This window comes from Cavia porcellus, unplaced genomic scaffold, assembly GCF_034190915.1.
Source record: "Cavia porcellus strain 051 isolate PalLab524CR breed Dunkin Hartley unplaced genomic scaffold, mCavPor4.1 scaffold_4, whole genome shotgun sequence".
In the NCBI taxonomy this organism is placed as follows: Eukaryota; Metazoa; Chordata; class Mammalia; order Rodentia; family Caviidae; genus Cavia; species Cavia porcellus.
Genome location: NW_026947487.1, coordinates 106484539 through 106505859, shown reverse-complemented (window position 1 = coordinate 106505859; position 21321 = coordinate 106484539). Strand labels below are relative to the sequence as shown.

Genomic DNA, 21321 nt, shown 5'->3' with positions numbered 1-21321 from the left:
AATATATTATAGTATCCCTAGTGGATGCAACAAATGGCAGATGTCGTGAACCCTATATATACCAGGGGTGGGGTTTTTTTTTGGTATATAAGTACATATGATAAAGTTCAGATAAATTAGGCACAGTAGGAGACCAATAACAGTCAGATACAGTGGCCCACACCTCTGATCTCAGCTGTTTGGGAAACAACGGCAAGAAGATCACAAGTTTGAACCCAGCCTGGCCAACTTAGTAAGGCTGGCTCTCAAAATAAAAAAATAAAAAGATCTGAGGATGTAGCTCAGTGGTACAGCACCTGCAGGTTAAATCTCTAGTGCTGCTATAGATAGGTAGGTAGGTAGGTAGATAGATAGAAAATAGAGATATCAACGGTAACTTGTAGATCTTAACAACCTTAACGTACAATTTTTTTCTTTAAGTCATGAAATCTTACCCCTTTTACAACATTTTTCTTAAATTTAAAGAGAAAAAATTGGCATACCTGAATTGCCAGCATTACTCTTTTACTTTGGAGACTTTATTGAGTAAACTAAGGGTCACCTGAGCATAAGCACTGTGATACCACAGTAGTCAGTGTCTTAACTGTGTGTCACTAACATGGATGTGGCATGTGCACTGTGCATATGCTGGATAAACAGGTGCTTCACATTCTAGGATCATGCTTGTCAGAACAATGCACAATGCAGAAACCTGTAAGTTACTTGTTTCTAAAATTCTCCATTTAATATTTTTGGACCACAAATGCCTATGGAAAACAAAAACATAGAAATGAAACTAAGGCTAATGAGAAATTACTATGATCATTTTAAAGTGAATAATTCAATATCCTTTACTAGATAATTCAGCGCCCCTTACTGCATAGTATCATGTAACTATAGGTGCTGTTTAGTTCTAGAGTATTTCTAACACTCCAGAGGAAAACCCCTACCCATTTAACCCCTTTACCTCCTAGAGACCATCAGCCTGCTTTGTGTCTCCTTGTATTTATTCTGAACATTTTGTATAAATGGATTTGTGTCATAATAGGTGACCTTTTGTGTCTGGCCCTTTACATTTAGCTTAATGTTTTGGAGTTAATTTTCACTGTGGCAGGTATCAGACAGAACTTTATTCCTTTTTATAGTAGTATATTCTATCCATCAGTGGACATTTTAGCTGGCCGTTATAATAGTGCTGATCTGGACGTGTATGTGGTTATGCTTGTTTTCACTTCCGAATGGACACATTCAGAAATGGGATTATAGGGCCACAAGGTTTACTGGGGATTGAACCTACGGGCTGCTGTGTGCTAGGCAAGTATTCTACCACTGAGTTACGTCCTTGGTCCTTTAAAAAAATGTTTTTTAAATATTTGAGAAATCTTGCTGAGTTGCCCCAGCTGAGGTTGAACTTTTGCTCTCCCTGCATCAGCCTCGCAACTAGCTGGGATTACAAGCATGTAACGCTCTGCACAGCTCTGTTTGAACTTTTGAGGGAACTACCAAACTGTTTCCATAGTGGCTAACTCGTTTTATATTCCCGTCAGCAGTGTACAAGAGTTCCAGTTTTTCCATATTTTCATCAACATTTGTCATTGTGTTTTAAATTTAAGTCATAGCCATGCCTAGTGGGGGTGAAGTGGCATTTTTATCTTGGGTTGTACTTACGTATCTGTAACTGGTTCAAAATTCTGAGAGTCCTCCTGCCTCAGCCTCCCAAATGCTGGGATTATAGGTGTGTACCACCATGCCTGGTAGTGGTTTTCTTTTCTTTTTTTTGTGGGGTTGGGGCAAGTATTGGGTATCGAACTCATGACCTTACACTTACCAGGCAGGCGCTTAATGCCACTGAGCTAAACCCCAGCCCTGTGTTTTTCTTGTTCTTGATTGGAAGGTAGCCTTTTTCAGGAGTAACAGTTTTAGAGTTACATAAACCTGAGGTCAAGTTCTAGGTTGAACACTGTTTTAAGGAAGCCTTTCAATTTGCCAAGGCTTGATTGGCTCATGTATAATGTGGGTGATAGTACCCACTGTTCAGGGTAGTGGAAAAGATCAAGGTCATATTTGTTAAGGTGTCTAGTAGTACATAGCCAAGAACTAGGAGACCCTCTGTAAATGATAGGAAATGTTGTTATAAAACAAGGGGATTTTCAGCTGGGCATGGTGGTGCATGCTGTAAACCCAGCACTCAGGAGTCTGAGGCAGGAGAATCACTGCAAGTTTGAGACCATCCTGGGCTACAAAATGAGCTCAAGGCCACTGTCCTGAATGGTGAGACCCTGTCTCAAAAAAACAAAGAAAAGCTGGGGGAACTTTAATTTTCATTTTGTTTCATTGGAATCCATTTTTTTCCTTTCTTGAATCATAACCTTTTCATAAGAACATTACCTATTTTAGATCTGGAAACTGACATCTCAGGACAAAAGTCTCCAAAGTTTATACAGATGTCTGTCTCAGCTAAAATGAAAATCAGTTTATTATATATTCGGCTTAAAAATTGTTAAATAGTCTGCCATTGTTCTTAGTCTATTACTAACCTTTATGCGCTTCAAGCCATGCATGGTAGAACATTTCTGTAAGCTCAGCTTCTCAGGAGGCTGAGGCAAGAGGCTCACAAATTAGAAGCCAGCCTAAGCAATTTAAAGAGACATTGTCTCAAAATACAGAATGATTTTAAAAGGAGCTGAGCACATAGCTGAGTGATGAACTTTTTCCTTACTAAGCTTAAGACCCTGGATTCAATCCCTGGTAATGCAAAAAAAAAAAAAAAAAAAGAGCCGTCTTTCCATGTTGACATTCTTCTATTTTTTTGGTACTGGGGATTGCACTCACTACCTTGTGCCTGCCAGGCAGGTGCTTATGCTACTAAACTAAATCCCCAGGGCTCATATTGACCATTCTTCACCCAGTGTGCTGAGCTGAGGGTAGCTCAAGCTAATGTTAACTATCCTGATTTTTAGTGGCTTTTTCAAATTCAACCTGTAGGATCTCTGCCATGCAAATTAGCTTCTACATGACTTCCTTCCCTCCCTGTTAGGCAGATTGGAGTGAGAATGTATTCCCTTGTGCATGTTATGCTACCGCTGCCTTCTCTCCCTTGTTTCTTCTCAGAGTAACCAGCGAGTGGATCTTTATAAGTGGAAGGATGGCACTGGGGAAGTCAGCACAACGCTGCAGGGCCATACTCGGGTCATCAGGTAGGTGCCAGCCCTCCACAGCTCTTTGGCTTGTCTTGCTTTGTCACAGTCCCTTGGGGAGTGAAACAGAGATGTTAACGTGGCTTGACCTTCTGTGCTGCACTGGCCCAGTAGCCAACAGTTATTAGTGTCCCATAAGGTGATGGCAGTGAACCCAGCAGAGAACCACCAGTATTTAGGAAGCATCATCCATGCACTGCTGACTCTCATTCCTGATGTCAGAGGCAGCTCTGTCCAGAGTAAAGGATTAGGGCTGACCTTTGCCACAAGAGGGGGAGGGCATTATATAATAGAAGCCCTGGTTTGGTCCCCAGCGGCCAGCCATGCACAGACTCCTCAATGAGCAGCAGCAGCTCTTGGCTTTTTGTCTGCAGCTGTGGGTACCACACAGGGTCCAGCATCTCAATCTGTGCCCCAAATGCAGTTGCCCCCTACTCAGGCCTGCCAAAGTGTTACTGTTTCTGGTCAGGAGACACTTTCTGGAGAGTAGCAACAGAAGCGCAGGACAGGCACTGATGACCTGGGGATGGTGGAAGAGGCTAGCTGTGTGCAGAGCATCCTGGGCAGTGGCTGCCTTTCTGGGAGTGCAAGTGTGAGGGCCTTGGCCCCTCTGCCAAGTAGTGTGGCCATGGGGAGGTTGTCATGATCGGCTTACCCAAGGCAGCTGTGTTTGAATCTGATTTCAAAAAGATAAAATTACTTTATGTGTTCTTCCTTTGTTTCGTTGGACAGGCTCAGTGTGTTTAAGTTGCAATATTCCATTTTTTTTGTGGGGAGTGGGTGGTAGCATTGGCTGGCAGCTATAAGGAGGACCTGAAATCTTCCTTCTGAGCTTGGTTGTTCATTTTCAGAGAACTTCAGGGATGTCCAGGCTAAAACAAGTCAAACCCACTGACAATGATTGTTTTGATATTTGAAACCAACAGAGCTTTGAAACCAGAAACTGAAGTTTTTGTTTTGTCTTGTTTGTCCTGTTTTTTCCTGTGTCCCAGTGACTTGGACTGGGCAGTGTTCGAGCCAGATCTCCTGGTCACCAGCTCTGTGGACACCTACATCTACATTTGGGATATCAAGTAAGAACAGTGAGAAGCGTAGCCACTTGGCTGTGGGACAATGTGAGGCCTTGGTTTTAGACATCGAGTGTCTTGAATCTGGTTTCTCCACATATAAACCAAGACAGGATTTGAGTGCCACACACTGCCAGGAGAGGAGAGGAGTGCTCTGAGGGGCTGGGGGAAGATAGGCAGATCTGGAGCCTGCAGTGAGGGACCCTCCTGTGAAAGATGGAATTCACTTCCTGCAGAGCACTGGGTGCTGGAGCACAGGTCATTGTCCCACTAAGGGCTGAGACGCAGGGTGCTACGCCATCATCACTGGCCAGGGCCGAGCTCAGGGTCTGAATTGCCTGGCACTTCAGCTATCAGAGTTCTGCAGAGCAGACCTCAGCAGCCGGAAATCCCTTGGCAAAGCAGCCCGGGGCCTGGCATTCGGAAGCTAGCTGGGGTTCACTGAAGTGGTGAGTGACTGAGGGGGATTGGGATGGGGGCAGACATATCTGCCTCTGTGGGAAGTGCTGAGAGATCTACTCACCTCTGGGTCTTTGCGAGGCTGCTGTGCCCATCTCTCAAAGGAAGTCATGGCCTCTCACAGAGTCACCCTCGTGGAGGAAAGAGGAAGGGAGTTCCCAGCCCAGCCTGCACTTCCTCAGAGCAGCGCTACCTGTGGTGTGTGGATGCTGTCTTCCCCTCAGCCAGGTTCTCTGCTCGCCTCATGGCCATGACCTGAGGCCTTTTTCCTGGAAGGTGAGGACTGCAGAAAGAAGCAAGATAGCTGCTGGGGTGGAGCAGACCAGAGCTCCTGGGAGGCACTCGTGTGCGGCTGACTGGACCTGGCGCTACAGATAGCAGCACTTTAGTGCATAGCTCTAAAGGCAGCTCCCAGGGTCGAAGTTCAGGATCCAGGGGACTTGAAAAGGGAAACCGTTTTGTTTTGTTTTGAGACATGATCTTGCTCTGTAGTTTAGAGTGAGCTTGAATTTACTATGTAGCCAAGCTGGCCTTGAACTCACAATAATCTTCCTACTTCAGTCTCCTGAGTGGTGGGGTGACAGGCACGTACCACCTATCCTGGTTCATCTTAGCCATTTTTAAGTAGATATTCAGCAGTGTTTAGTAGTTATTGTGCAGTAGGTCTCCAGAACTTCTTCATGTTGTATTTTTTGTTGTTGTGTTTTTTTGGGTACTGGGGATCGAACTCATGACTGTGTGCTTGCAAGGCAGGCGCTTATGCTGCTGAGCTAGATCGCCAGCCCCAACTTCTTCATCTTCTAAAACTAAAAACTTTGGTACTCATTAGACAGCTACTCCCCAGTCTCCCTTTTACCCAGCTCCTCACAACCATCACTCTGGCTTTTTGATTTGATGAGATTGATCACTTGTAGTACCCACATGTCAAAGACTCATGCAGTCAAAGAATCATGCAGATTTTAACTTTCTATGACTGTCTGTTTCACTTAGCATCATCTCAGGGTTCATCTGTGTTGTAAGTGAAAGAATGTTGTTCCTATGCGGTAGGAAGGGATTCCCTTCTTTTTTAAGAATAACATTCCATTGTGGGGACTCACTACATTTTATTTATCCATTCATTGTTTGCTTCTACCTCTTGGATACTGGAACAGCCAAAGTGATTTTTAAATCCGCCTTTGAGGTGCTTTTGGGAGAGTTCTTGATATTACACTGTCATGCCTGTCACCTAGTTGCCACCAGGGGAAGTGACACAGGGAAGGGATTCTTCATGCCTTTTCTCCCCACAGTAGGGCCACCCAGGGCCATCATATAATTCACCCAGGCTGAATCATATAATGTACATTTTTGTGACTTCAGGTGTAATGATTTGAAATTCAGACTCAGCCCCAATTGAAATGACCGAGAAAATTCAAGACAGGTCTCTCTTTATATATTTCTATTTATGTTCATATGCATATATGAATTTTTTTTTGAGACAGGGTCTCACAACCTTGTGACCTTCCTGTCTCAGCCTCCCAGTACACCCCATCATGTCTAGCTTTTTAAGGCCCTCACAGCAGATTTAACTCTTGAGTTCCCACTGAGAGGGAAGTAAAGAAATGTGTGAAAAGGTGGAAAGGCACCAGGCACCAGCTTATGAAGTGGGCATTTGACTTTTGGTTTTTATATTCCAGAGACACAAGGAAACCTACTGTTGCGCTGTCTGCTGTAGGTGAGTGCATGCAACTTGCTTGCTTCATTCCACTCTTCCCTTCCGTCCCTTCCCATCCATTCTTCCTCACACTCACACTATCCACACCCCATGTTTCACCAGGCTGGGTGCAGTTACAAGTCCCAAGTTGAAAGGGCTTGCTTTAAGCTGCCCACAAGAGCCAGAATCAGGATAGTGAATGTAGATCAGGAATTTTTTTGAGAATTCAAGGACAGGAGCTAGATCACCTTGCAAACTTGTTATGTGGAAAATGTTAAGTGCGTATAAAAACAGAAGAAAACAAACTGCCCTGTTCACACCAGCTTCAACAGTTGTCACCATCCACAGTTTTATCTTCTTTTTTAGCACTGCAATTGGACCTAGGGTGTTTTGTTTTGTTCTTCTAACCCAGGATTTTTACACTGACCCTTGTAGGGTTGTCGGGTGCCAGGAATCAAACTCAGGACCTTGTGCTTGCCATGCAAGCACTTGTGCTGCTGAGCTGTATGCCTGGCCCCCAGCCTTGTTTTTACTTTTTATTTTTATTTTAGTTTTTGAGATAGGGTCTGACTGAATTGCTAAGTTTCCTAGAATGGGCTTGAATCTGTGATTCTCCTGTGTCAGCCTCCCAGAGTGCTGAATCTTACTTTGTCATTACCTTCACCCACCATTCTACCCTTATCCTCATTCAGTATATATTCTTATGAAAGAAGAATCTCTAAAAAAAAAAAACCAATCAAAAAAAGAATCCCAACAATTAACATACCTAAAAATATTAACAGTTCTGTAATATCATGAAATATCTAAGCAGTATTCAGATTTTCCCAATAATTACAAGTTGTTTGAATCAGAATACGTTTTTCTCTTCTTTTTTTCCTTTTTTGAGACAGGGTTTCACTATGCACTTCAGGCTGACCTTAAACTCACTTCATAGCCCAGCCAAGCCTCGAACTCATGGTGATCCTCCTGCCTCATCCTCCTGATTTCTGGGATTACTTAGGTACACCACCATGCACAGCTGAATCAGAATACAAATAAAGTCTATACTGGCAAGTGGTTGATATATTTCTCATCTTTTCTAATTGATAGGTGTTTTCTTCTCCTTTTTGGCTCCCCCCAATCTAGATTATGTATGGAGAAATCCATCCTGAAAGTATTCTGATCTAGCTGTTTTCGTTGCTTATTGAATGTTTTCTTTAGACTTAACTGCTTTTGAAATTATCAATTGTCATTATCGAAGAATATTCCTATGACTTCCTGAGGGTAGAAGAAAGGCACAGGAGTGGCATAATTTACAGGAAGGAAACCTGATTTTCCATACTTTGAAATCCTTGATAAAAACATATGTTTTCTGTCTCTTTTTAAAGTTAGTGTATGTGATGCATAATTATCGGGTCCTGACCTAGATCCCCAATCTTCCAAACGACTGTACAGCAGAGGTTAAATAAAAAGAGACAAATTATATGAGTTTTAGGGCTCTGTGAGGGTCAGAACCCTTTAGTTGAGCTCCTGACTCCAGAGGGCTATGACAAAGCATTCTCTGGATTAGCCCACTTTTATTAGGACTAAGACAAAAGATAGAGAAACTGAAGAAAGCACAGGAAATGAGCAGGACCTTGGGGGTCACTTCAAAGACTTCCCCAAGTAGTAGGTTTAGCCAATTTAGGAGAACCATATCTCCAAGATAACATTTATGGTGGGATTGAGAGGCAGGAGTGAGATGCCTGCAGCTGCATTCTCAATATACTTAATTAGTGTTGGAGCCAGGTGTCTTCAGCTGTGGCCTTATGTTGCCCTTTGAGGTATCTCTGGCCCCACAGGCCACTATAAGCCTCAGCCAGGACCATTGATCCATAGACGTTCACTTACTATGAATCAGCTCCCATCGCCAGGCAAGGGGCCAAGGCCTAGGACAGACTCACAGATAAACATAGAAAGCCAATTAGTAAAATTTAAATCCTGCTCAGAGCTTCTGGGTACTGGTCCCCAACACATAATAGTGACATTTATTTGGGGGAAATTTTTTTTATCTTTTTTAATCTTTTTAATGCTGGGTGCATGGATGTGGCAGTCAGGGACCTCTTGTGCTTCTGTATCAAACGAGTGGTTCCATTGACCTGGTCGCTGCCTTTGGGTGCTAATGATCGGTGCCATCACTGGCTGCTGAGGATAAACACCTGAATAAACTGACAAATGGTCTGTGACTATCCTGACTTTGTGCAGCTTTCTAAGTTAGATTGGTTTTAGAGAAACCCTAAAAAGGAAGCCAGTTTTTCAGTCCACTTGTTCTGATTGCTTTCTTTTCTGTTATAGGACTTTCTAAAAAAACAGAAATAGGAGATTGTGTTCCTTTTTTTGGAGCAAGGGTGGTTACTTGGAATTGAACTTAGGACCTCACACTCCCCAGGCTGGTGCTGTGCTGTTGAGCTATATCCCTGGCCTTCACTTTCCTTTTTGTATCTCAGTGAGATTTCCTATTAGTGGCAGCGCTATCTTGGGAGAAAATAGGACAACGAGAGGCCTGTGGGCCTTCCAAAGTTGCTCCATCTAACATCCCTCAAGAGGTGTAGCCTTGGGTGCTGTCTGCTCCCCAGGGTCTGTGATCTGGGTTCGCCTGACTGGGAGCACATCGTTTTTTACCATTCAGCAGTCTGGGAAAAGCATGCCTCTGTGTGCTGCAGAGCCTTTCCTATTCAGAGAGTTCTTGCAGGCTGGGACTTCTGTCTGATTTTGGTGTACTGGTAACAGTAAAACAAGTTGGATTGGAAGCCTTGTGTTATGATGAATCCTCTATCAGGAAAGCCGTGCTCACTTGAAGCTGTTCAAGCAACTGTCAAGAGGAAATGGAACAGCTGAGTGTAGTGGTACACACCTACCTATAAGGCTAGTTCTTAGGCTGAGGTGAGAGGATTGCAAGTTTGAGTCCAGCAGACAATTCAGCAAGACTCTGTCTTAAAATGAGAAAAGTAAAGTAAAAAGAGGTGTGTATGATAGAATACCTCTGGATTGAATACTCAGTACAGTTTTTAACAAGGGAGGGAAATGGAGCAAGCTCTTCTTACTTCTTACTCTAATTTGTCTTCAGTCTCCATCTTTGTTCTTAGATGATTTAAGGTGCTTAATGTCCCAAGAAAAAAATGAGATAATGGGTACTATTATACAGCTAGATGGGAAGAATAAATTCTGGTTTCTACAGTCTAATAGCATTACGCCAGTTTACAACGGTTAATATATTTTATGAAGAACTAGAAGAGAAGAGTATGGAGGTTCCCAACAAAAAGAAAGCACAAATAATCTAAAGAGGTGAAATGCTGATTACCTTACTTGGACCATCACACATTATGTGCAGAGTATTGTATCAGAGTACTAGTACTTGGGCGGAATTGGCCCACACTGGGACAGATTGGTTAACTGAGCTCCAGCTGGAAACTATGTTCTTCCAGGACTGTCCCTCAATGCAACAACTTCTAAAGAAGAGAAGGCACAATTCTGAGAGGTAGGGTGCTTGTGGTATCAGTGGGGATGAGAAAGGGTCAGATTGTGAGACAGGTTAGTTACCCTCCAGCAGTGGTAACCAGTCAATGACTTCTGCCAGAGAAACTGCATTTTCCTGCTGACCGTGCTCAGAGAACCTATGGATTTTTCCAGGCGATCATTTCCCCAGTTAGGTAACTGTGATCCTGCTCCCCTGTTAATTTACTCACTCTTGACTTCTTTTTATCTATAATGGTGGAGTCGGTACAGTCATAGGAGCTGGAGGACTTCTGTGCTTATTGAGTCAGAACTCATTATCCAGCTCCCCTGGACATGCATCGCTTTGCTTCTGAAAGCTGTGAGGACAGTGCCTCTCTTCTCTTTGGTTTTTCTTTGCAGCTGGTGCCTCCCAGGTCAAATGGAATAAAAGAAACGCTAACTGCCTTGCCACCAGCCACGATGGGGATGTGCGGATATGGGATAAGCGGGTGAGTAACCTTTTTCCTTATAGTTGGTCTTCAGTCCCTCCCAGAGTGTGGAAAACAATGTCACGCAATCCAAGATAGAATTATGAGTCTGGAGGGTCCCAGAGACTCTGCAGCATGGCAAGTTGTCATTTTAAGCTCACAGTACCAGGTGACATTTGCTTCTCCAACAAATTGCTGTCGAACAAAGAAAGGTAGGAAAGTAAGGCATTGTGATCATTGGCTGAAAAAGTGAACCTGCCCTGACTTGCAGTAGAATCTCACTTTGCCCCTCCTAATGAAGACAACAGGAAAGTCAGTATAACTTTTATAAGGCTCAGTTTTCTTTTCTTTCTTTTTCTTTTTTTTTGGAACCGGGGATCGAACTCACGACCTCACACTTGTCAGGCCGGTGCTTATGCCAGTGAGCTAAATCCCTGGACCTCAGGTTTCTTATCTTCAGAATGGAAGATAGTACGGTGAATGAGGTGAAACTTTTGGGACTTGGCACTTCCAGATTGATCAGAAAGCTTCATTCCTAGCCCCTGTTTGCAGAAGAAAACTAGTTGTTCTAGGGGTTGTTCCTGAATACTTCCAAAACAGATCCCTGAGCTTGTTATGTTCCATCCTCCTTAGAAGTCTAGATATCCCCTCAGCCTCAGAGAAGCTTGCACATTGATTGTGTATTGCACCAGCCCATGTGCTGAAGGCACCAAAAGGTGCCGGCGCTGGGTGTAGTGGAAAGTCAGTTGGAATTGCGGTGTGTTGGCGTCAGAATACAATACAATACAATACAATACAATACAATACAATACAATACAATACAATACAATACAATACAAGGAAAGAGCCTTCTCCTCGACTTGCTGCCAGAGAATTGGGTAATCAAGCCTCAAGTGGTCAACTTTGTAAGTGCTGAGGTGTAAACACTGCTTCCTATTTTGTGAAACTGGGGGCTCGAGATCCTTGGGTTCTTCACAGTTTCTTCTTTGCTTGGGGCACATAGGTAACACTGGGAGGAGGGCAGTGAGGCAGAGGCTGAGTGTGGCTGATGCGACACTGGTGGGGATGCAGTGAGCTGGCCCGCTCTGCCTTGGGTGGCTCTTAGGGCCAAAGGTGTGTTTATAAGAGTTGGATGGCTGTGTCTTCTACATTGTAGCTTCTTCTGTCCCTTTAGGTTAGACTAGCCATTTTCTCTTCTCTTCCTTTCTTAAATGATTTAGCTTTATTCAGTTTGTCACTATAATAGCATTTCAGCATAGTAAATAGTTTAAATAAAAATATTTGGTTAATTTTCAGTGTCTGTATGTTTGTCTTAGACTTTTCAGAGACATACGCAAAATAATTGGGTATTTAACCATGAACTCTTTCAGTTCCTGTTTCCTTATCTTGTAGAAGAATACAGCTAGGCTATTCCTTTTTAGTCTGCTGAGTGGTCCTTTACTGGTACTAATTTCCCTCTGCCTTTTAACTTTTGTTGAAAGAATTTTAACTTTTCTTTTTTATTGATACATAAGCCTTCTGCCTAGCTGTGTTGTGAACTTGCTGATGGTATTTTCTTTTCTCTGGCATTTTCTAATATCAAAGCAGTACCAGTGGCAGCCGCTGTCATAGGGTTAGAAAAGTTCAGGGTCAGTGGTGACATTGGATTTCCATCCAGCTTATGTATGGCTGATAATACTGATGTTTATTAAACATACTGCACATAGGCGTCTTTCTAAGAGCTTTGTACGTATTGATTATATTCTCTTTATAGCTAGCCTTTCTAGAAGGAATTGTTTAGAGTGCTATTTTACTGAGGAGTAAACTTAATGCCCGGACAGGAGCATGGGGAGGTTACGTTTGGAGACTATACTCTTAACCTCATAGACTAATGCAAGTTACAGAAGTAATTCAGGCTGTTTGTCAGTAGGACAGTGAAAGAAAAAGAAAAAAAGAAAAACCATTCATAATCATATTACCAGAGACAAATGCTAACATTTTAGGATTTTTTTCCCCTGTGCTTTAAAAAAAATATCACTTATGTTGTATGTGCTTTTTTTAATTTAAAATTGCAGCATTTCTTCCATGTTATAATCTCTACGTATAATTTTAAGAGCTATATTATAGTATATCAGATAGTTATGTATAATTGATACAAATTTAATTTTTCCCCACCTACGAGTTGTTCAGGTTGTTTCTAATATTCTAATGTTCTAAATAGCATCAAGATATATGTTAAGTTTTTTGTGAATTTGGATTATTCGCCTTAAAAATTTAAACAGTTTGTTTGTTTGTTTGTTTGTTTCAGACAGGGTCTGCATAGTCCACAGTGCCTTGAACTTGTGTGAGCCTCCTGAAATTATAGACAGGCATACATGATTATGTCATACTAAATCTTGCCAAATATTTTTCCATACTATTTTGTATGTACAACAGTAGTGACAAATACAGTCTCAGTAGAATTATTCTTTATACCTTCTAATTAGAAAGTTCAAAAAAATCATATTTTAATGTATATTTCTGAAGTTTTCTTCGGAGCTTGTCCATTTTTTTTAGTCCATTTTTAAATATGCTGATTTTTTTCTTTTTTGTGTGTATATGTTTTCTTTTGGGATCTTGGGTTCCCCATCACTATAAAATGGATGATTTTACTGTCTCAGTTGAGGTTAGCTCCCTTTGGATATTACAAGGCATAAGGGAGAGGGAGAAAAAGGAATAAATATGAAAAAGCGAAAGGTACCCATTGTGTATGTCTTTCATAAAGGTCAGGCTGGGTTGAGTAGAGATTAGGCTGCTGGGTCCATTTATAAGTCATATGACAGACCTCCAGGTAAGCCTTTTGCTGGTGGTAGTTGGTTTGGCTTAAACAAAAGAAAGTGCAATTTCTGAGGGCTAGAGACAGTAGCTGCAGTAGTATGTGTATCCCCTTCAGCAGGCTGTCACATGGGAGACACTCAGTGAATTCTTTCGATTGTGACAAACTCAGTGCCAATCTGTTGCAGAAACCCAGCACAGCAGTGGAATATCTAGCAGCTCACCTCTCCAAAATCCATGGCCTTGACTGGCACCCAGACAGCGAGCACATTCTTGCCACCTCCAGTCAAGACAACTCGGTCAAGGTGAGTGGCACCCACTGGGACAGTTGGAGGAGTTGGGTTTCAGAGGTGTCAGGGATGTGTGATAGCGCTTTGGAAGGAAAGCTACAGCATGCCAGCATGGTCTGTGTTTCCTGGGTACATGTGCTTCTTGGGGGAGCTGAGCAAGTTACGTTTTTTATTGTAGTTGTGGGGGAGGGGGGAGACAAGGTTTCATTTTGTAGTTCAGGCTCTCCTTGAACTCACTATGTAGCCCAGGCTGGCCTCAAACTTGAGGCCACCATACTCTACTAAACCTAGTCATTGTGACCAACAGGAATGAGTTTATAGGAGCTAAAGTTTGTTTAGGTTTTCTTTCCCTCAGTGGCAGAACATCAGAGACAAAGCATTGTGAAAGGAAGTTTACTTGGAAAAAAGTTTCAGGGGAGTGAGATATACACACAGAGATACAAGTAAAGGGGAGCTTGCAAATTTGTGAAGGTCACCAGGCCTACAATTACTCTGTTCATGGTGGAAAAGCAGCAGTTTTGTTGTGATTATCTTATCTGCAAAAGACATGACCTCTTAGACATCGGCACTGAGAATTGAGAGACAGTGTTATTTTGCTGGCATTCTCTAACTTACAGGAAATACTCAAGGTTTTACACATTTCAGTGATTGTTGTTTTTGGTTTATCTCAGAATACAGTGTTTGTTACCATTTGTCCCTTGGACTCTGGCTTATGCTGTGCCCCTTGATCAAAATGATAGCAGGGCAAGGCTGTTCTGCTGCACGGTTCCTCCTGTGGTCAGTCTTTCTCTCTGAGGATAGGGATTTGACCACAGAAGTTGGCCTAGCAATTTTGTGGCTCAGTATCATTAATTCAGTGCTTTATTATACTTACACAGTTTTGTGTAATGTCTTTTTGCTATGATTAACAAAATCTAGAGTAACACATAAGGCTTAAAAGTTAACATTTATCTTGAGGTGGAGCTGTCATTTACTTTTGTGTGTTAGAAGTGGCTATTTTGTTTGTTTTTACTTTGTTTGTTGTAGCTGATGTTTGTCCTGCATCCATGTCAGTTTATCTCCCAAGTTCAGGAACCAGGAACCATCCAAATTCTACATTTGAAAAAGGGATTAATAGTATCTGCTTTAGTTGTTTTAAAGATTAGATGGGATTTAAAAACTAAAGTTTTAAGCACCTGTCTGAAAGGCAGTAAGTAGTTGGGGCATTTAACTACTGTTATTAAATTGTGTGCATGGTGTAAAAGGATCAAAACCTGTCAGTTTTACCTTTCAGCTGAAAGGTCATGTAATAGGCAGGTTGACTGACGGTGGTCTGTCTCAAATTGATAATCCTTGTGAAGTCCAGAAATTCTCCTGTCATGTTGATAAATGGGAAAAGGAGAATTCTTTGTGTCTCTCCAAGTAGCATAGTTATGGGAGCCAAACTAAAAATACATTATTGAAAGGTGTCTTTGGAGGATAAAAAGCAGTGAGTTCTAAGACAATGCTTATTATAATACTTGAGTTTTTAAAATGCCATTTATCTTACAAACAACTTTTCTTCTAGTTCTGGGATTATCGGCAGCCCCGGAAATACCTCAGTATCCTCCCTTGTCAGGTGCCCGTGTGGAAGGCCAGGTACACGGTGAGTCAGATGCCCTCACTCTTGTTATGGAAAGTTCCTCTTGGTATTCCAGATGCAAGGACCCAGATTTTCTTGTATCTTCTTTGTGAGATGCTTTTTTTTTTTTTTTTTGTCTTGGTTTGGTGAGGGTGGTAATAATGGCATAAATGCTGCTAGTGACTTAACAGTCATACCCTTGAAATGTTGGTTATGTTCTGCATTAGAACTGCTAACCCTAGCTAGATGGAGAAGAGGCTACAAAAAGCTGTTCCTCAGGGGCATTGTGTAGCAATGAAAATAATTGGGTATTAAATTGTTTTTGTACCTGGAATCACTTGCTAAGAAATCAGACATTGTTCCTGTGAACTGATACACTTCTCTGGATGAATATGTTTGCTTTATAAAGTAAAAAATCCAGGAATGTTCCCAGAAGAGGATGTAAAAGTAAATAAATGTCCTCTTAGGTGGCTCTGGCTTATCAGAGCCACCTAAGAGCCCAGTTATCAACCGAATGGGCTCCTCAACTACCTAGCAGATTGGAAGTTGCTAAGTAGAACATCAGTCCTAAGGTCCCAAATCTCTCCTTTGAGTAGGTGGAGTCCTGGGCTGTAGAAAGGAGATAATTCATGTGGCTGCTGTACCTCTGGCCTTTCCAATGGCAGGAATTACATTTGCTGATCTAGTGGCTTCCCAGCAGCTCTGTGAGCCCCTTCTTTAGAAGGAACTCATAGAGAGAAACTAGGCTGTGAAACAGCAGTCAAAACTCTTTGCTTAGTGTAGAATTTTCAGAGTTCTTCTCCAAGCATTTGGCTCGGCTTACTTTCATTAGCTGTGGTCCCTTCTCTAAACAGAGTGCTGGGATTACAGGCGTGTGCCACCATGCCTGACTTTATCATCTAATCAGTTTTAGTTAGGAAGAATTCCAGTTTTGAAAACTGAGACTCAGCTGATTCTCCCAGAGTAAGTGACGTGTTTCCCTTTCTTGCCATAGCCTTTCAGCAATGGCTTAGTGACCGTGATGGTTCCCCAGCTGCGGAGGGAAAACAGCCTACTCCTGTGGAATGTCTTTGACTTGAACACTCCGGTCCACACCTTTGTGGGGCATGATGATGTGGTGTTGGAGTTCCAGTGGAGGCGGCAGAAGGAAGGTATGTGGGAAAGAAGACTGCTGTCCTTTGTCCTTCTGAGCTGTGATGGGTGGTGGCCCCAGGCATGTGGGCCATGTGGTCCAGGAAGAAGGGTTCCTATATGGGCTGTAGGAATCAGAGAGAGAGGAAGAGGGAGCATATTGCCTTTAATCGTAAGAGGGTGAACAGAGTGCATGGCCACTCCCCACCCCACAATTCCCCCTCTGAGTTTCAGTGTAGTCTCCTGCTTAGAAGAGACCTGCTACTGTAAGTGATTCATAAAGATTTGTTGTTGAATTGTTTCTCAGGCTGAAAGACCATGAGATCAGTGCCTTCTGTGGCCTGGGAGTTTGCCTCTTTCCTATTGATTGATTGATTGATTGATTGATACCAGCAATCAAACTCATGATCTTGCACTTGTCAGGAAGGTGCTTACACCACTAAGCCAAATCCTGGCTCTCTCTCCCTTTATTGATGAGGGAAATCAATGGTGGTTGTTATTACTGTCTGCCATGCAAGCTATAGCTCTCTTCTCAAACATGCAATGGTGTTTTACTTTCCATCTCCTTGATGATTTGGCCAAATGTCTTGCTTTGGTTGTGGAGCTCCAGCAAAATGATGGGTTTCTCCAGGATTGGAGTATTAGGTGGTATCCAGTTCTGCATTCTCTCCATCTCTGCCACACAAATGACAAGACTCCAGCTGGACCTGTTTCCTGCAGGTCCTTCCATGAGGCTGAAGTAGGGATGCAAAGCCACAGCAAATTCTTGCATTAAGGCATCGAGATTTGAGGCTGTTTGTTACTGCAGGTAAATCCCTCACTAATGGAGAGTCTTAGAATGATGGGAATTAGACAGTCGGAGCTTCGTTTCTCTACTAGCTCACCTTGTGAGTTTAGATGCAACTTCTCTTTTCTTGAGGCCTTATTACCGTAATCTCTAAGTGTTTGACAGAACAGTAGCATATTTGTTGATGTTTGCATATTGCAGCAGAGAAAACTAGGCAGCTGGAATGGTGTGACTTGTCCCCTGGGTCCTGGGAACTCCAGTGGACCCAGGATGAGAGCAGTCATCTTCTACTCCACTTGTTTTATTTTTAATTTATTTTTTATTAGTCCATGTTTGACATGCATAATAAATACATTTGTCATGAGGAGCTGGTGTATACCACACTTTGCATCTTAATCCTTTTTACTTCCTACCTCCCCAGTTTCCTATAACCTCTCTTATTTTACCTTTTAATTACTTATATTTTAGTTTTCTCCCCAGCTTGCTTGTGATCCATGTCAGCCTCTTCCAGAATATTTTCAAGGGGACACTTCTGTCTTTTGTTCTTTGAGACAAGGTCTCAATATGTAGTTCAGGCTGGCCTTGAACTCATAGTGGAACCCAGGCTGTCCCAAACTCATGGCGATCCTCCTGCCTTAGCCTCCTGAGTGCTGGGATTCTAGGCATATGCCACCATGCCTTGGGAAGATTTCTCTCTCTCTCTCTCTCTTTCTTTCTTTCTCTCTCTCTCTCTCTTTCTCTCTCTCTCTCTCTCTCTCTCTCCCCTTTTGGTACCAGGGTTCTAACTCCCAACCTCATGCTTGCTAAGCAGGCACTGTGCCGCTGGACCTCAAGCGGGCTCTTGATCATTCTGTTAGCTTTCCTGTTTTTATCTCCAAAATCTCTCTTGCTTCCACAAACATTAGGCTGCCTGGTTCTTACCTTGCAGTTGTGCTCATGGCTTTTGGCTTTTAACTTAATTTTTTGTATTTTGATACAGAAAGTACATAACATAATTTCCCCCATAGTCTGTCAGGGAAGAGCTGACCTGTAGTTTTGGATTGAAATGCATAGTTTTTAGCAACCCATTTTAAGTTATCTGTATAGCCTTTAAGCTGCTGGCGTGAGTTGTATAAACTGGAACTATCTAGCTAGTAGTGAAAATTTGATTACAAGATACACAGTTTATTTTTGTTTGTATTTTTATGATGAAATAGATCAAGCAGAAAATTACATAGAACATGTATGATTTAATAATTATAAAGTGAGAGCCATATCTTCCACCAAGGTCTAAAGAGAGAACATGCCAGGACTTTAGAAGCTTCCTGACTACAATTCCCTTCCTTCCCCCGCAACACTACCATTGTGAAGCTTTTCATAGCAATTTCTATTCTTTTTTTAATTTGTGGTTTCATCATTTTATTAATTTCTAAACATAGCTTAGGTTTGCCTGGTTTTGAATCATTTATGAATTTATCCTGTGTGGATTCTTACGTTTTACTTTCCTCCCAATCTAATATTGCTTCAGTTTCTTTTTACTGATTATCTTCTTAGTCCTTTGTTAGACTACCTCAGGCCTTGGTTTTGATTTTCACTTTGAAAAGGATCTTTCAAAGAGGTCGGAAGAGAATCAGGATGTTGTGGCCAAGGGGAAAGGATGCTTCATGAAGGAAGTGGTGGTCTTTGGTTTCAGGTATTGCTGAAGGAGGACAAAGCAGAGTAAAACTAAAGCTTTTTTTTTGTGCATTTAATTGAACCAAAAGGTCATTAAGAGGGGTAGTGCTCCAGAGCAGATGGAGGCTGCAAGCCTAAAGGCAGATTATAAAGTAGCCTACACCAAGGCAGCAGGACTGGTTTTGTTGTCTTCAAAGACTAAGAGTAGAGTGAGGCATAGGTGGGGGCTGCTGACCTCACTCTTTGAAGACGGGGAGAAGATGCACGGAAAGAAGTTGGGAAAGCAAGGGCCGTTTGGGGAGCAGTGGGAAGGGTGCAGGTAGAAGAGCAGAGTTCATAATGCTCTTGCACACACCTTTTCTTCAAAGCCAAGGCCATACAGAAAGACCAGGTTTATGGTCAGTTGATGACTTGAATATGAGACTAGATGGCAGGACCCCTTAGTGGGAACCATGAGACACAGGGAAGAGAGGCACGGGAAGGGGATAAAAAAAGAACTCAGACCTGTTATGTACACATATGGTACCAACTCTCTACAAGGAATGTGACCCTCATGTTCTGTAAACATGTACTAATATAGGTTTTTTTAAAAATTTTAAAAATGTCTCCAGGCGCAGTGACACATGCCTTTAATCTCAGCACTTGGGAGACTGAGGCAGAAGGATTACTGTGAGTTTGAGGCCAGTATAGACTACAGAGTGAGTTCAAGTCAGCCTGAACTACATAGCATACCAATACTATGTCTCAAAAAAAAGAAAAAAGAAAAAAAATTTTTGAAAAAAATAAGCTGGGCATGGTGGTGCACATCTGTAATCCCAGCACTTGGGAGGTTGAGGCAGGTAGATTGTTTCAAGTTTGAGACCAGTCTGAGCTACAAAGTGAGCTCAAGCCATCCTGAACTGCATAGCAAGACCCTGTCTCAAAAAAAAGTCAGGAAAAAAAAGTTGCTGTTTTGTTAAATGTGCTTAGGAATATATTAAAAATTTTTGATTAAAGGTAGTGACACAGAAGGAAACAAGAGAACTGGCCCTTGATTGTGTTGTCTTGATTTCTCTACCTATAAAATGAGCTAATTGGATGAAATTAATCTTTTGAGGGAAATTGTAGATGCTGTGTAATTGCCTTAAGTGTGCTGCTCCTTCATAAGATCTCTCACAAAGCTCCCTGAACCTTTTAGAATAATTTCCTTGTAAGCAGAGCTAATATGCAAAAATATGATTCAGTCAGTTAAGAAGATTAAAGGTTGATTATTCATCTTATAAAGGGAGGCATCACTTTTCCAAAAGATTCTTTTCAACAATAGGATGCCATGATGCATTTAAAACAATTCATTTTTACAAAATATGTATTCAGAGAGCTAGGGGTTTAGCTTAGTGGCACAAGCACTTACCTGTCAAGCACAGGTCATGAGTTCGATCCCCAGTACCAAAAAAAAAAAAAAAAGAAAAGAAAGCAAAATATGTATTTATCCCCAGCTCCTCAGCATAGAAAAGGAAGAACATTTGCAGAGGTGAGAGTTCAGTATGACGTTAAATCTCAGCTGCACTCTCTACCTCCTAATTTGCCAGTTATTATTTCACTTCATTTAAGTTTCTGCTCAGTGGGACCTCCCCAGGGAGTCCTATTTAAAAATAGCTCTCCAATCAGTCTCTGTCTTCTCTTGTATTATTTTTTATGCCACTTATCAAACTATCTAGCATTTTGTTGTATTTTTATTTCTTGTCATTTTTCATCATTGGAATGTGAGCTCTATAAAGATTATTCATGCCATCATTCTGGTACCTAGAAAAATGTTCCATAAATATTTGTTGGAGCTGGGTGTGGTAGCACATACCCCTAGCACCTGGGAGGCTGAGGCAGGAGGATGCCACAAATTCAAGGCCACCCTGCCTTAAAAAAAAAGTGTTGAGTGTATGTATGTTTGAATGAATGAATGAATCATACTCCATTGGGATCTGTAACAAAATAGATGTTAAACCCAGAAGAATTTTTATTTGGTGCTTATTTGGTGATTTTCTAGGGTCCAAGGACTACCAGCTGGTTACATGGTCTCGGGATCAGACCTTGAGAATGTGGCGAGTGGATTTCCAGATGCAGAGGGTAGGTATTCAGTGCTATTGGGCACAATAACTGGATACACTAGAAACTTCACTTAAAAATGCAAAATTCAGTATTTGTGGAAGTCAGAGAATACATGATAGATATTTAATGTATTCCAGCTGGCTGGCTGAATGGCTTAGGTATGCTACACTGACTTTGAGGTCTTTAAGAGCCAAATATTCAGCACTTTTTGGCCAGAGAGCTTCTAAATGTCTTTTTCTCCTGTCCTACTAAAGATGGGATGGGTTCTATACTGCGCAAAGGCCTGTGGGCTTTCTTACTTTCTCCTCTTGTACTTGGTGGCTGTTCTGAGCCCTCTCATCCATCGGCAATACTTCTGTGACGCTGATCCTAATTTTCTCTCCATGTATGATACTCGTTTCTTATGTAAACCACAGTAGCAGCTGCTGTGAACTGACTTTTTGACCCCTGTTCTGTGGGCCACCTTCTTATTTAGTGCTAACGGTGAGAAACATGTCTCATGGTGTTGCACCCCCCCACAGTGCCTGGCACACGGCCTTGCACAGAGCCAGTGGGGAATGCTGGGTACGTTTTGCCACACTGTTTAGTGTGTGCTTGAGCGTTTTTGTCAGGTGTCATCACCCTATTGCTTTTTCAACCTGTTTTCTCCAAA

At 42.1% G+C, this 21321-nt stretch overlaps 1 protein-coding gene across 11 annotated transcripts in view; it reads left to right on the top strand.

The window, feature by feature from the left end:
* Wdr59 (WD repeat domain 59) overlaps positions 1-21321 on the top strand; it is a 96438-nt gene that overhangs the window by 24909 nt on the left and 50208 nt on the right. For 7 of the 11 annotated variants that reach the window (XM_063247671.1, XM_063247667.1, XM_063247665.1 and 4 more), the window contains 8 exons: positions 3091-3176; positions 4169-4249; positions 6376-6413; positions 10266-10354; positions 13315-13431; positions 14963-15040; positions 16011-16167; positions 20608-20687. In XM_063247671.1, the coding sequence (XP_063103741.1) occupies positions 3091-3176; positions 4169-4249; positions 6376-6413; positions 10266-10354; positions 13315-13431; positions 14963-15040; positions 16011-16167; positions 20608-20687 (726 nt within the window). The remainder of the gene's footprint in view (positions 1-3090; positions 3177-4168; positions 4250-6375; positions 6414-10265; positions 10355-13314; positions 13432-14962; positions 15041-16010; positions 16168-20607; positions 20688-21321) is intronic. The other 4 variants (XM_063247673.1, XM_063247669.1, XM_063247674.1 and 1 more) reach the window with 1 other exon arrangement.